This window comes from Podarcis cretensis (assembly GCF_951804945.1).
Source record: "Podarcis cretensis genome assembly, chromosome: 9".
NCBI classification, from domain to species: domain Eukaryota; kingdom Metazoa; phylum Chordata; class Lepidosauria; order Squamata; family Lacertidae; genus Podarcis; species Podarcis cretensis.
This window is the reverse complement of record NC_137178.1, coordinates 56,447,003-56,462,366: the sequence shown is the minus strand read 5'-3', so window position 1 is coordinate 56,462,366 and position 15,364 is coordinate 56,447,003. Positions and strand designations below refer to the sequence as shown.

Below are 15,364 nucleotides of genomic sequence, written 5' to 3'. Positions count from 1 at the left end.
AGCTTACTAATGGTCAATGATATTCAATATTCATTTGCATATTTATTTATTTATTTTCCTTTGCACGCCATTTTTCTTTGTACTCCATTTTTCTTTTGGCCATCGCTACTTATGGCCTGAAGGGACCGAAGTGTAAGGTTACTGGTATACCACATACCTTCCCAGGAAAATATGTGGCCTCTTGTAACCATCCTAAGCTCACAATTTCTTTTCACAATGCTGACAGCACATGATTCTGACAGTAAGACACAGAGAAACTGGACAGCAGAGGTGGAAAACCTGTTGCACAACCCCTCCCCTTTTCACATTTACTTCAAAGTGCTTTTCCTTTCCCCTACTCTCTCTTGCCTAAAATGAAATCAGCAACTACTTCATGCCAGGAGTCAGAAAGCTGGGGGAGAAGGAAGGAAAGAAATACGTAGAGAAGGTAAAGCTGAAAGAATCTTGGCAGCAGTTTCATTTTATAATTTTTATTACTAAATACTCATCTATTAATTCAAGCCTCTTTGTATTCATTAGATTGTGATCTCTTCAGAAGCACTTATAGGGCTGCTGTTTTTGGTGATTCCGCTGAAACTTAAGACTATAAATAATTTTTCCCCTACTCATTTTTTAATCTTTAATCTACAGTTTGATTTTTTATTATGTTTTAAGGAAGCTGTTGACAGTTACTAATTTTCTTGAGTTCATAATTCTTTTGTTGTCTTTTATCAGTATGCACCATTCAAGACTTACAAGTGCTGACCTGGATCAAAAGTCAGGTAAGCAGAAATCTGCTAGTACAATATCTGCTCCTCCCAACTCCAGCCCATGTGTCCCCCTGATGTGTCTATTTCATGCCCCGTGTACATACCTTATTGGCTAAATTGTCATCTAGATAAGCAACTCTTTCTGTCTTTTCATCTATACTTTCCTGGAGGCTGTCTTTTTCCTTAGCCAAGACATTAATTGTACTTCTGAGCACACTGATGGTCTCATCCTGTGCATGGTGCTTATTACTGAATTTACCTGAAATTATAAATAAATACTGTTTAAATTATGAAGAGCAGGAGCTCCCAAAATGTGGTCTGCAGACTACATTCAGGGGGGCTTCAGCATGTCTGTGGATTTGTGGTTGGAGATGGCAAACAGTATGTTCATTGCAATGAAAAGCCACGTTTATTTCAATTATATTTTAATTGCTTCTTTTATATCTTCTTTTGTATTTTATTGTACTACAATAGGAATCTATGGAATAGAATAAAATATAATTTATGAGAAATAAAAGCAGCAATAAAATGCAGTGAAAAAAACCATACAGCATCTAGAACAGCACATTACAATTGATACAAAAGGCAGAAAAATAATAAAGCAGTTAGCAAAGACTCTTAGTAATTTTCAAGCAGTCCATGGGGCAAAAAGTTTAGGGATCTATTGATGTAGAGCTTAAAGATGACAGCTAATGTTGTGTGAGCAGACATTCACTCATGTAATGGAACTTTTCCTTCTGCCTGCCGCCTTATCTCTGACTCCTCACCCAACAATATCTGTTCTGGAGAGTTAGGGATCACCTGATGATCACCCTGAGAGTTTGGGACACCCAAAGGGCTACACCAGTGTGTGTATGGGTGTGTGTAAAGCAGAGTCTGGCTGTGCAAGTGGAAATGCACAACTTGGCAAATATCATCAGACAACTTACATTTAGGTATGAGGTACCTTTTTTGCTCTGTTTGTGGCACCTTGTTCTAGACTTTAATGATTGGGAAATCTTTACTGCTAAGTTATTGTCGATGGAAGTGAAGGAAGAATGTTGGGCAAATTCACCCCACTACAAACGCCTGCCAACAAAGGTCTTTTAAAGCTAGTCCCTTGCTCTTTGATGGCTTTGAAAAACTAGAACCCTGCCAGAGGGTATATGCAATAAGTGGGCTTCTCTGCAATGTCTTCCACCACCCTCTGAGTTATGAAAATCAGCATGGGAGGTATTTGCATGAACAAGAAATAACAGGGAAATGTTCTTGCTTGCAGTCCTCTGGTTCCCCTCTCAAGTTCTCAGCTCCTTCTCACATTCTCCTCCCTCTGTTTCTTCATTGCCAAATGAAGAATGGCTGAGAAGGATGGGAAAAGCACAAGAGGACCCCTTCTTTCACGCCCATGTTTCTTTCCCTACTTCTAAATTTAGGGGTGAGGAATCTCCAGTTCATGGGCCAATGTTGGCATACCAGGGTGTGCAATTGGGCCTATGAGGCCATTTCCCCCAAACCATGCCCACCGGTCGATAAGGTGACATCACTGGGTGACAGCAGCTAATAGGCTGGGTTGAAGTCTGCATTGGCTGCAGCACCTGCCAGTTCCCCATAGGGGTAAATCCCATTCAGACCCCTGCAGAGCAGGATTGAATCTCTGCTCATTAGCTGAGTGCTTCTTATTCCACATGTTCTCTGTGGGGAAGGCATTGGCAAAGAAGTCACCTGATGTCAGATGACTGACAGGCTGGCATACACATCCACCTGTCTAAGTTAACCTGTGGGATGTGGAGAGATAAAGACCTGGCCCAATGGTTTAAATAGGTTTGCTGCTTCTGTTCTATACCCCGTTAGCAGTTCAACACTAGAAAAGTGGGAAGCAATAGCGGGGGACCAAATTCAATCCTACATTTGACAGTTGTTGACCGCTTGAGAAGAGGAAAAGCAGATGCCGCCACTGTTCTGTGCCAAGAGTTAAACTAGTCTCAATCTCTTGACTTTTCAGATTAAGTGGTTAAGCCGTAAATTTTTCACTCTAAGAAATAAAACAGCATTCACCTGTTTTTTCTTCTAGCAATACAATTTCTTCTTGAGCCAAATGAAGTTCATCATCTTTAAGAGCCAACTGATGCTGCACTTCATCTAAAGACTTTTGTATCTGTTCATTTAGTAGTCTGCAGAATTGATATCCATTTTGGAGGGGGGGAAACAGGTGCAGGTTTTTAAATGTGAATAAGTTAGAATATGATAAGCACAACCTGAAAACACTGCAAAGCACAGAATTATACAGCAAAGGGAATGACACTTTCCAATGAGCTTAAAAACAGCAATTAGCAACTGTGCCTTTTAAAGCTTTTAAAAAATAGCCTCAGAAAACTAAAACCATGCATCAGGATATATCAGCTAGAAATGCAGAGCCACTGAACATTATACTTTTAAAGAATCCAATCTTTTATCTCCTGAAATTGGACACAATTTGGGGCTTAATTCGAACCAAAGCACAGCCCAAACCTCTTGTTTAATGAAATAACTGGACTGAACCCTAGGATGTGTTAAGTAATACTAAATTGTCTTCAAGCATATTTTCATCATTACTGAGCAACTGGAATGTCCGCATATTATTTTGAATTAAGGAACACAGCTTCCAATATGACTTTCAGGCAATTATGGAGCCTGCATCTCTATTTAGGGCCTGACAATTGATGCAAAGATTTCCTGTAAAATGACATAAATTAATAGATTTGAGCAAGGCACCAATAAGATACTAAATACACGGCTGAACTTACTGAAGGGAGTTTATTTCTGTTTTAAATTGTGAAGCATCTTCAGACAACTGAGACAGCTGATGAGACTTAATATTTGATTCATCTTCTAAGCAGACTATTTTGTTTTTTAACAATGAAATAGTAGTTATTTGATCAAGATGTTCAGTCTCCAACTGCAGCAGAAAACAACACACAAATATTATTTTCTGAATCTGCTAAGAGCAGCATTTTTATTGGGGGGGGGGGGAATTAAGTATTTAAAAAGCTAAGCAAAATCCTAATAAAGACCAGTTCACTCAAATTCAATAAAAACTGCAAAACTACGCTGTAATCTTAAACTCCTTAGAATCGTAGTGTTGAAGGGACCGCAAGGGTAAACTAGTCCAACCCCCTTCAGCGCAGAAACCACAGCTAAAAAGTCCCTGACAATGTGGCCATCCAACCTCTGCTTAAAAACCTCTAATGAAAGAGTCCATCACCCTCTAAGGTAGTCTGTTCCATTTTTTAGTTTTGGCCCAGTTCTCCAATCTGTTAAGGTAATCTTGAATTCTGATTCAATCTTCTGAGGTATGAACTACCCCTCCCAGTTTGGTGACATCTGCAAATTTGATAAGCATCCCCTCATTAGTGAACTCCACCAAAATCTTTTAGATGTTAAGGCGCAATGTAACGGCAGTAAAGCTCACAGTAATGGAGCTGCCATCAGGAATATGAAAAGGAATTGCTAAAAGTTCACATGGTGTCTATTGCAAACCTGGTCTTGCAAATGATTGTGAGAAGTAAACGGACAAAAGCCATAGTCTCAATCATAATTTGAATGGTCAACACACAAACAATGACATTCCATCACTACGCATTAATAAATTCTGATGCCAACAAGTATTTAAATCACTTACCCTGTGAACAGTGTTTTCCAAGTCTGATATTTCCTGTTCTAACTTTGATTTTTCATCCTGATGGACCTTATGAAACAAAGAAAAACAACTCATCAGAGGGCATTGTTTAATTGTCTGATTAACCTTTGAGCATCTGATCATCTAGGGAGCATGGGAATTAGGAGACATAAAGAAAACTGCACCTACTCTCTATGCCTTTAGAACACTGAACTTGGCTAATATATGTGCTATGTGGAAAGGTGAGGCAGGAAGAACAGAGACAGAAGGCAGGGCACATGGGTTTATGTCAGGGCTGGAGTCAAAAATCATGCCAACAAGCAAGAAGCAGAATTTATCAGAGAAGTTAACTCCTTTTTCAAAGAAATGGTATACAACTCAGCAACACTTCCCAGCAAGTCCTGCCCCTATAGAGCAGCTGCCAGGACTGAATGTCCCCACCTTCAACCTCCTCTAAAGCTCCTCCTCTGCTGGATGTTTCCCAAGCAGCCTCAAACTGCATCTAGTCATCTCTAATCTCTGTTCCACTCTACACAGCATTTTGCATGTCCTTGGAGACAAGGGTGGAGGGGAGCTTGTCACAGTAGGAGAGGCAGGCTCCCTGTAGTCTTCTGTAGCCTCTTGCCCCCCCCCCTTCAGCCTCTGAGTTGGAACTGTTCCCTGTCATAGGCTCCCCTTTTCACTAAATCCTGTTGCCCCTTCAGCATCCAATAACTCCCACTCTTCTCCCTCTGACCTCTTCTTGGTGTCCTGCCACCAATCACCAGGAACCTGCTAACAATTACACCTATATACCAGACTCTCACTCTGGCAATGTCACCTGCCCCCACCTCACAATCAGAGGCTCTTCACTCCAAAATGGGTGCAGAGTGGCAGGGGCGGGATATCCCTTTCAAGCTGAACTGCTGCTTTTGACTGACTCCACCCTGCCTCCATTTGTTTCCTGCAGGTTTGACTGATAAAGAATTCCTTGGGAGCAGAGTCCGGGTGTCAGTTGTTGAAGCCTCTCCTCTGCTCCTGATGACTCTACTGCTGGTTCCATAGCAGCTCACATGGATACTCATGCAATGTTAATATTGACAACAATAGAAGCAGTGCTTTTTTTTTCTTAAAAAATGTTTAGGGGTACTCTCATTTTGACTCAGGAAAACCACCATTTTATAGTTCAAGTTGGGAAAAATAAATACAGTAAATGGACAAAAGTATAAAGGTTCACAAAATGTTTAGGGGTATGCGTACCCCTGCATCCTCCCAGAAAAAAGCACTGCATATATGGGTCCAGAACACTAGAAGTATTATGTGCAAGACAGCAGCTTATTGACTTCATCTGTAGCCTGCCCCCCCCCCAAAAAAACCCTGATGCTCTAAATTATTTATTATTTATTATTATTATTATTATTATTATTATTATTATTAAGATTCATATACCACTCTATCACAAGATCTCAAGGCAGTTCATAAGATAAAAACGTGCCTTAGAAATTTTTGAATGGCTTTGGCTGAAATCAGTGACTTGACTGTCCCGTTTAATTGCACCATCCATGGGGAGTAGCGACTTTTGTGAGGTAACAAAGTAGCCCAAAGTTATAGCAAGCTTGAAACATTACAAAAAAGCATTATTTGTAAAATGATGACCTTTAACTTCTCTCTTAGTCCTTCTTTCTCTGCCACCACTCTTCTGAAATCGGACATTGCAATGTTCCGCTCCTCTTCTGCATAACTTTGTGTCATTAAAGAAGTTTTTGTTTCTCTCCGTAGACGGTTTAACTCATCTTGAGACTTAACAAGTAAAAAAACAAACATTTTAAAAGTGGATAAATAAAATGAATATATATGCAAGGTATCAGATCATGCATGGAAGAAAGAAAGGCATTAAGATGGTGGGTGAAAGAAACAAGATGGAGAACAAATAAAACACTGCCAAGTATATGAGGAATTTGATTTGTACCATGCCGCCTGCCCAGCCAGAGGACATTCTTACCCAGTTCAATGATAGCTATGCATCTGGTGCAGGCTAAGAGATTATCTCAACAGCATAAATCTATTGTAAAGGTAAAGGTAAAGGTACCCCTGCCCGTATGGGCCAGTCTTGACAGACTCTGGGGTTGTGCGCCCATCTCACTCAAGAGGCCGGGGGCCAGCGCTGTCCGGAGACACTTCCGGGTCACGTGGCCAGCGTGACATCGCTGCTCTGGCGAGCCAGAGCCGCACACGGAAACGCCGTTTACCTTCCCGCTGGTAAGCGGTCCCTATTTATCTACTTGCACCCGGAGGTGCTTTCGAACTGCTAGGTTGGCAGGCGCTGGGACCGAGCAGCGGGAGCGCACCCCGCCGCGGGGATTCGAACCGCCGACCTTTCGATCGGCAAGCCCTAGGCGCTGAGGCTTTTACCCACAGCGCCACCCGCATCCCAAATCTATTACCTGTCCTTTAATCTGCATACATTCCTCTTCCTGTTACTTCCATGTCTAAGCCTGGCTCTGCAACAATTACTGCATCCTATTCTCACAGTGGCAAACCAGATGCACGTGGGAAGCCTGCAAGCAGGACGTGAGGACAAGAGCACTCTCCCCTCCTGCAGTTTCCAAGAGGTATTCAGAAGCCTACTGCCTCTGGCTATGGAGGCAGAACATAGCCATCCTGGTTAATAGCCACTAATAGCCTTATCCACCATGATTTTGTCCAATTCTCTTTTGAAGAGTATTTAGATGATTATTGACAGGTGCTACTGATGTAAATAATCAGCACTGAAATCCTGGGTTAAATTATTCTTACTTAAATTATACTGATGTAATTAAGACAGATATGTCTGATGACAGGATTATACCTGTTGCTTCTTTCTTGCTCCTGCAAATCTCGGCTCCATTATACAGGTTATGTCCTGACAGTCAGTGGCCCCACCTATTAATCTGGACTTACCCGTTCATAAAGAATGCTTAGTTTGTCTCTTTCTGCAGTTAAGAGTTTGACATTAGATTGAATTTCTATCATGTGCTTTTCAAATCTTTCTAGCATAGACTGTAGCTCATCTCTTTCTCGAGTAACCAATCTTAGATCACCATTCTGTCAAAAAAAAGGGGGGGGGGAAGGAGAGGAAAATTACACATTAAAAACTATATTACTAGTTATCTGGCAGATACTGCACTGTTACTGACAGGTGCTACTGATGTAATTAATCAGCGCTGAAATTCTGGGTTAAATTATTCTTACTTAAATTATACTGAAGTAATTAAGACAGATATGTCTGATGACAGGTTTATACCTCAAACTATGGCTGAGTTCAGATGATCATTCCAGGCTTCATAAACAGCTTAGCATTATAAGAGCGGGTCTATGTGAGCCCTGGCCATGAGGAACATTTGCATTTTAGGCTGTAGTGCTACGCGTGTTTAACTAAGGAAAAAAATCCTACTGAATTAAGTGGAATGTACTTCTGAGTAAATATACACAGGGTATTATAATACTACTGAATAGCAATATCATCATACAGTGGTACCTCGGGTTACATACGCTTCAGGTTACACACTCCGCTAACCCAGAAATAGTACCTCGGGTTAAGAACTTTGCTTCAGGATGAGAACAGAAATTGTGCTCCAGTGGTGCAGCAGCAGCAGGAGGCCCCATTAGCTAAAGTGGTGCTTCAGGTTAAGTACAGTTTCAGGTTAAGAACAGACCTCCGGAACGAATTAAGTTCTTAATCCGAGGTACCACTGTACTGCCTCATATTTAACCCTAACGCTCCATTTTTTGGACAGTATCAAATTGCTATTAAAGCCCAACAGACACCTTTAAAGACCCAGCAGGAAGTAAAATTGATTTGATTTAAAAATAACTTGTTTAACATAAAAATACACTGTATTGACACTACGTTTCAAAAACACATCTCAAGCACCAAATCTACTGAGATACAATGTTTACTTAAATTCTTCACTGGGCTATCTGGAAGCCATGAAAGATACAGCAGAAGAGAAAGTAAAACAAAAACAAACAAACAAACAAACAAAATGCTTAGGTGAAATATTGAACTCATAGTAAATAATATAAGATATATCCCCAGTGGCCTAATAGGGACTTTCAAGAATGCAAATCAGAAAGCATTGTCACAAATTTGCACTATAAGTATAAACATGCTCCAAGCTGGATTTACAACTGATGGCAAAGTTCATTCCTGAAGTCCAACTGCACAGAAACACTTTGCAATGTTTTGGGTTTGGGGTTATTTGTTTTATATTTGCAAAAAGATGAATGTAGAGGGGGGAAATATTACAAAGCAGGGGGGGGGGCTATTCCAGGACTTCTGAAGTGGTCTAAACAGGAAAAAACAGCATTTCAAATATGCAATTTTCTATACCATATTCTGAGAATTTTCTGGGAATAGAATGGATCCCAGTTAATGAAGGTATTTGACAGTTTCTCTTTTCCATTCACATTGGTAAACTAGACAGATAGCTTTGTAACGCAAACTTTTTTAAAAATTGAAAAACAGGAGTCAAGCGGGGAAATGAAACACAAATAGTTAAGTGACCCCATATTCTTTGAAGAATACATTGAATATGAAGTGGTTCAGGTTTGCTAAAAAGTTTTACAAATATTTTGAAAAGCTGCTGGGGTCTGCACTTGTATTGGAAAACATTGTCTTCCCTTACTAAAACAGTATGAATTCAGTCAACCAGTCTGCCTACTTGAGAAATGCCTCCTCTTTACTACTTGCAGTCACATCTGAGTAGTACAGCAGTTGTAAACTGGGGCACCATATGAAGGTTGTTGTTGTTTAGTCGTTTAGTCGTGTCCGACTCTTCGTGACCCCATGGACCAGAGAACGCCAGGCACTCCTGTCCTCCACTGCCCCCCGCAGCCTGGTCAGACCCATGCTGGTAACCTCGAAAACACTATCCAACCATCTCGTCCTCTGTCGCCCCCTTCTCCTCGTGCCCTCCATCTTTCCCAACATCAGGGTCTTCTCCAGGGAGTCTTCTCTTCTCATGAGGTGGCCAAAGTACTGGAGCCTCAGCTTCACAATCTGTCCTTCCAGTGAGCACTCAGGGCTGATTTCCTTCAGAATGGAGAGGTTTGATCTTCTTGCAGTCCATGGGACTCTCAAGAGTCTCCTCCAGCACCATAATTCAAAAGCATCAATTCTTCGGCGATCAGCCTTCTTTATGGTCCAGCTCTCACTTCCATACATCACTACTGGGAAAACCATAGCTTTAACTATACGGACCTTTGTTGGCAAGGTGATGTCTCTACTTCTCAAGATGCTGTCTAGGCCTGTCATTGCCCTTCTCCCAAGAAGCAGGCGTCTTTTAATTTCGTGGCTGCTGTCACCATCTGCAGTGATCATGGAGCCCAAGAAAGTAAAATCTCTCACTGCCTCCATTTCTTCCCCTTCTATTTGCCAGGAGGTGATGGGACCAGTAGCCATGATTTTCGTTTTTTTGATGTTGAGCTTCAGACCATATTTTGCACTCTCCTCTTTCACCCTCAATAAAAGGTTCTTTAATTCCTCCTCACTTTCTGCCATCAAGGTTGTGTCATCTGCATATCTGAGGTTGTTGATATTTCTTCCGGCAATCTTAATTCCGGCTAGGGATTCATCCAGCCCAGCCTTTCGCATGATGAATTCTGCATATAAGTTAATTAAGCAGGGAGACAAAATGCAGCCTTGTCGTACTCCTTTCCCAATTTTGAACCAGTCAGTTGTTCCATATCCAGTTCTAACTGTAGCTTCTTGTCCCACATAGAGATTTCTCAGGAGACAGATGAGGTGATCAGGCACTCCCATTTCTTTAAGAACTTGCCATAGTTTGCCATGGTCGACACAGTCAAAGGCTTTTGCATAGTCAATGAAGCAGAAGTAGATGTCTTTCTGGAACTCTCTAGCTTTCTCCATAATCCAGCGCATGTTTGCAATTTGGTCTCTGGTTCCTCTGCCTCTTCTAAATCCAGCTTGCACTTCTGGGAGTTCTCGGTCCACATACTGCTTGAGCCTTCCTTGTAGAATTTTAAGCATAACCTTGCTAGCGTGAGAAATTAGTGCAATTGTGCGATAGTTGGAGCATTCTTTGGCACTGCCCTTCTTTGGGATTGGGATGTAGACTGATCTTCTCCAATCTTCTGGCCACTGCTGAGTTTTCCAAACTTGCTGGCATATTGAGTGTAGCACCTTAACAGCATCATCTTTTAAAATTTTAAATAGTTCAGCTGGAATACCATCACTTCCACTGGCCTTGTTATTTGCAGTGCTTTCTAAGGCCCATTTGACTTCACTCTCCAGGATGTCTGGCTCAAGGTCAGCAACCACACTACCTGGGGTATATGAGACATCCGTTTCTTTCTGGTATAATTCCTCTGTGTATTCTTGCCACCTCTTATTGATGTCTTCTGCTTCAGTTAGGTCCTTTCCACTTTTGTCCTTTATTATGGAAATCTTTGTACGAAATGTTCCTTTCATATCTCCAATTTTCTTGAACAGATCTCTGGTTCTTCCCATTCTATTGCTTTCCTCTATTTCTTTGCATTGCTTGTTTAAGAATGTCTTCTTGTCTCTCCTTGCTATTCTTTGGAAATCTGCATTCAATTTCCTGTATGTTTCACGATCTCCCTTGCATTTTGCTTGCCTTCTCTCCCCCGCTATTTGTAAGGCCTCATTGGACAGCCACTTTGCTTTCTTGCATTTCCTTTTCATTGGGATGGTTTTCGTTGCTGCCTCCTGTATAATGTTACGAGCCTCCATCCATAGTTCTTCAGGCACTCTGTCCACCAAATCTAAATCCTTAAACCTGTTCCTCACTTCCACTGTGTATTCATAAGGGATTTGACTTAGATTGTATCTTACCGGCCCAGTGGTTTTTCCTACTTTCTTCAGTTTAAGCTTGAATTTTGCTATAAGAAGCTGATGATCTGAGCCACAGTCAGCTCCAGGTCTTGTTTTTGCTGACTGTATAGAGCTTCTCCATCTTTGGCTGCAGAGAATATAATCAATCTGATTTCGATGCTGCCCATCTGGTGATGTCCATGTGTAGAGTCGTCTCTTGTGTTGTTGGAAAAGCGTGTTTGTGATGACCAGCTTGTTCTCTTGACAGAACTCTATTAGCCTTTGCCCTGCTTCGTTTTGATCTCCAAGGCCAAACTTGCCAGTTGTTCCTTTTATCTCTTGACTCCCTACTTTAGCATTCCAATCCCCTATAATGAGAAGAACATCCTTCTTTGGTGTCACTTCTATAAGGTGTTGTAAGTCTTCATAGAATTGGTCAATTTCAGTTTCTTCAGCACCAGTAGTTGGTGCATAAACTTGGATTACTGTGATGTTAAAAGGTCTGCCTTGGATTCGTATCGAGATCATTCTATCATTTTTGAGATTGCATCCCAGTACAGCTTTTGCCACTCTTTTGTTGACTATGAGGGCCACTCCATTTCTTTTACGGGTTTCTTGCCCACAGTAGTAGATATGATGGTCATCCGAACTGAATTCACCCATTCCCGTCCATTTTAGTTCACTGATGCCCAGGATGTCAATATTTATTCTTGCCATCTCATTTTTGACCACCTCCAACTTACCCATGTTCATGGTTCTTACATTCCAGGTTCCTATGCAATATTTTTCTTTACAGCATTGGACTTTCCTTTCGCTTCCAGGCATATCCGCAACTGAGCGTCCTTTCGGCTTTGGCCCAGCCGCTTCATCAGCTCTGGATCTACTTGTACTTGCCCTCCGCTCTTCCCCAGTAGCATGTTGGACGCCATGCTACTAGTAGCATGAAGGTTACTAGGCATTATAATATATTTAACAAAAAAATTATTACCTTTTCTGGTGACTTGCGTAATGGGCTAGATCTTTGTTTAATTATCTTTTGGAGACACTCTAGTTCACGCTTATAGTAGTCCCTGTCTTCTTCTATAGTTTTTACAAATGCATCCAGACGAGAAGGTGATTTGTCCCCAAGTGCTATACCGCCTTCTAATCTCATTTTCTCTAGTTCTACAACAAGCTCCCGATCTGCATGAGAAAATAACCAACAAGCATGAATGAAGTTAGCATATACCAGAGGTGGTCAGTTTAAAGAAAACCAGTACATGGTTGAAGATATACAATGAAGATGCTAGAAGGAGCAAAGGCAGACAGAACCGCATTCATCTATCCTCAAGAAAATATGGACTAAAGGAGGAAGAATGCATTTTAAAAATTACTATTTTAAGAGGCCGTCCAATCTTTTAAGAGTGGACAATAGCAAGGAAACAGGTTTTACCCTCGATGATGAAGAAAGGAAAAGAAAAATTGGGCTCACCTAAAGGTAGGCAAATTCTGGTTTAAAAAATGTGTAGGTAACTCACCAGCGAAGTAAGTTGTATATGTTAAAAGTTCTGTTATATTTAGTGGATTTCCCCCAGCATTTAAATACAGTCTATCACAGTGGTCCCCAACCTTTCTGAACAATTTTCATAGGCACTACAACAGAATGGCTGCAGTGGTGGTGAGCCTAGCACAAGACACCCATTTCACAGAAGGCAAACTGTTTCCTGCCTCTCCCCACCCCATCTTTGTCACTCCGTTCCTCTTGGCCCCTTCCCAGCACTGCTACTTCCTTCATCACCATCAGAGCCCCCCACCCAGGATAAGGCTGAGAGGGAACAAACGAATAGCAAAAGTAAAGGGGAGAAGAGGAAAAGTAAAATCCCAAAGAAAAGCAAAATTTCAGAACAATAGAAAAGAGTATTCCATAAGGCACATTGCCTTCCATGACATCACTTGTGGATATCCCAGCTTTTGCCCTGCCTGTTTTTTTTCCTGTTGGGTTGGAGTCTGCAGGAAGACTTCCAATTGGGCCACATTGTTGCTATGGCAGCAATGGGGTGGATAGGGGCCTGAGCAACTCCAAGTAGTGAGCTGTCAGGGACCCAGGGAACATCTTGGTAAATGCTTGGTAGGTGCAGGTACTATGCTGTGGATTTCAGGGCTATCTTGTCTTAGGTACAGGAATCTGACAACATGATCCACCAGATCTCTTAAAATACATACCTATTATTTCAAGGTTTTCAAGTTTTTTGGCCAGTCTATGGTTCTCTAGTTGAACCTGGTTTAACAACACCTCAAGATTTTGTTTTTCATCAGTTTTTCCATAGAGTTCTTCGGTCAGCCTGTCTTTTTCTCGCCGATATGTAGATAACTCCTAAAGTCAAATGTGTATTTTTCAAAATAGGATAGTACAATAAATATAGAGTTTGTAAAACAATATTTCATTGACTTAGGTATTTCTACTTACACATGATGCATAAATCTAAATTCTAGTCATCTTCCAGACAAGTTATAATAGCAAAATGTGGCATAGTGAAAGAATGTCTCCAGTAATGGGAAAGTGCAAACAATGTATTTTTAAAATTCCAGGTTTGGGAAAAGCAGAGAATTGCTTTATCAAATTCTACATGTTTCCTGTTGAAATCATGTGACTTAACATGCTTAACTGACTGGATTGTGCAAACTATCATTAATATAAGTGTGATTTTCAAAACACAGTAGTTAGTTTTTTGTTCTGTTTGCAGCAGAGTTTAATCTAATCTGAAAACAAGAATACTGTTCTACCAAAACACATCCAATAAAGGATATCACTTATTTTCTCTTTTCTTCTCTAGAACTTGTGCATTATCAGCTGTTTGTCAAGATGTAGAAAAGCAGCACAGCTATCAAAATACTGCTACTACTAATGCTTTCCTTTCTTGTTCTGTTAAACAAATGTCTTTAGCACACACATTATATTCAGCCTAAGTATCCAAGTATTAAAAATGCATTGAGTTAAATAAACTTATTCCACTTTAAAATTGTTACTTACTGACTTAAGTTTCGCTATTGTCTCTTCACGATCCTGGATTTCACTGTATGTTTTTTTAATCTCTTCCTATAAATCATAAATGATAAAATGTTTATAAAAAGTGAAGGGTCTTTATAAATATGCCACCATATTACACAGAAGTAAAAAAAAAATTCTTTTCATATTTTTAAGGTCATGTTTCTGTTTAAACATAACATTATCAAGTAAGTCAACATGGTATCTGATATCCATTATATCTATAACTTTCATTCACATAATTTACAGAAAAGGAGCAGGGAAGTACAAAACTGTCTGCAAAATGTTATGTAGATTTATGTGCATCATAAATGAGCTCATGTAGCAGAGTACATACAAGGCCAAGCTACAAAGTTAGTAAGTTGAAATCTAGTCTACTTCTGAACTCTGTAGATGGCTTCAAGCAAGCTACTCCCTCTCAGCCTCAGGCTCTATCTGTAATATAGGAGAATCTGACCTACCTTATATGGCTGTTGTATGGTTTACAACAAAACAATACATGTTAAATGCATCAAATGTTTGAAAACGTTATATATATGCTATTTGTATTATTCCTATAAACTGTAGCAAAAAAGCTTTGCAGTTGAACTACCATCATCTGCGGGTATAGGGTGGTATATAAATAATAAATAATAATAATATTAATAATTCTATTTGTCAGATGGGGATACAAGGAGCAGAGAAACCCAGAAATTACTGTAAATAGTACATATTTTGAAGCCTCTATGGGACAAAGAGACCTGGAGTGCAGCAGAAAATTTGATGGAACTGGGGAGCAGTTGAATGACATCGGAGGTGTCTGGTGGCAACGGGGATATCAAATGACTAGGAAAAGATCTATGTGAGCAAATCTACAGAAAGGTCTCCAGACCCCTTCTGCAGAATAAAGAGAAGTTTTCTAGCAAATGTGCAGCATGTCCACAGTGTAACAGCTGTCCTTAGTAGGAAAGAAATTACCAAAATGCTCATCTGACATCCCCAAAGGCCTTTTTGGAGGTTAAACTAATCCTTCTTATAGGATATGGTTACTCAGTTCTACAGTTCCTTGGCCAACTTCAAAACAGACCTCATTCCATTATAATGTACACAGGGGTCTGTTACAAACATTGCAAATACAACAAAATATCAAAATCCATACATTA

General features: G+C 40.5%; 1 protein-coding gene and 1 long non-coding RNA gene across 7 annotated transcripts in view; one reads left to right on the top strand and one right to left on the bottom strand.

Annotated features, from left to right (window-relative positions):
- The window catches only part of CEP135 (centrosomal protein 135), a 37,284-nt gene that overhangs the window by 10,727 nt on the left and 11,193 nt on the right, over window positions 1–15,364 (bottom strand). For all 5 annotated transcript variants that reach the window (XM_079989988.1, XM_079989986.1, XM_079989984.1 and 2 more), the window contains exons 9-17: window positions 14,208–14,273; window positions 13,400–13,550; window positions 12,186–12,379; window positions 7,303–7,446; window positions 6,019–6,162; window positions 4,387–4,452; window positions 3,512–3,663; window positions 2,784–2,899; window positions 854–1,008 (exon numbers count right to left, since the gene is read on the bottom strand). In XM_079989988.1, coding sequence (XP_079846114.1) covers window positions 854–1,008; window positions 2,784–2,899; window positions 3,512–3,663; window positions 4,387–4,452; window positions 6,019–6,162; window positions 7,303–7,446; window positions 12,186–12,379; window positions 13,400–13,550; window positions 14,208–14,273 — 1,188 coding nt within the window. The remainder of the gene's footprint in view (window positions 1–853; window positions 1,009–2,783; window positions 2,900–3,511; window positions 3,664–4,386; window positions 4,453–6,018; window positions 6,163–7,302; window positions 7,447–12,185; window positions 12,380–13,399; window positions 13,551–14,207; window positions 14,274–15,364) is intronic.
- LOC307223771 lies at window positions 372–14,181 on the top strand. 2 transcript variants are annotated; one of them, XR_013842262.1, is made up of 4 exons: window positions 372–761; window positions 6,857–7,026; window positions 12,360–12,674; window positions 14,011–14,181. It is a non-coding gene; the product is annotated as an uncharacterized lncRNA (long non-coding RNA). The 2 variants fall into 2 exon arrangements; XR_013842263.1 differs by lacking the exon at window positions 14,011–14,181 and having other exon boundaries at window positions 12,360–13,386.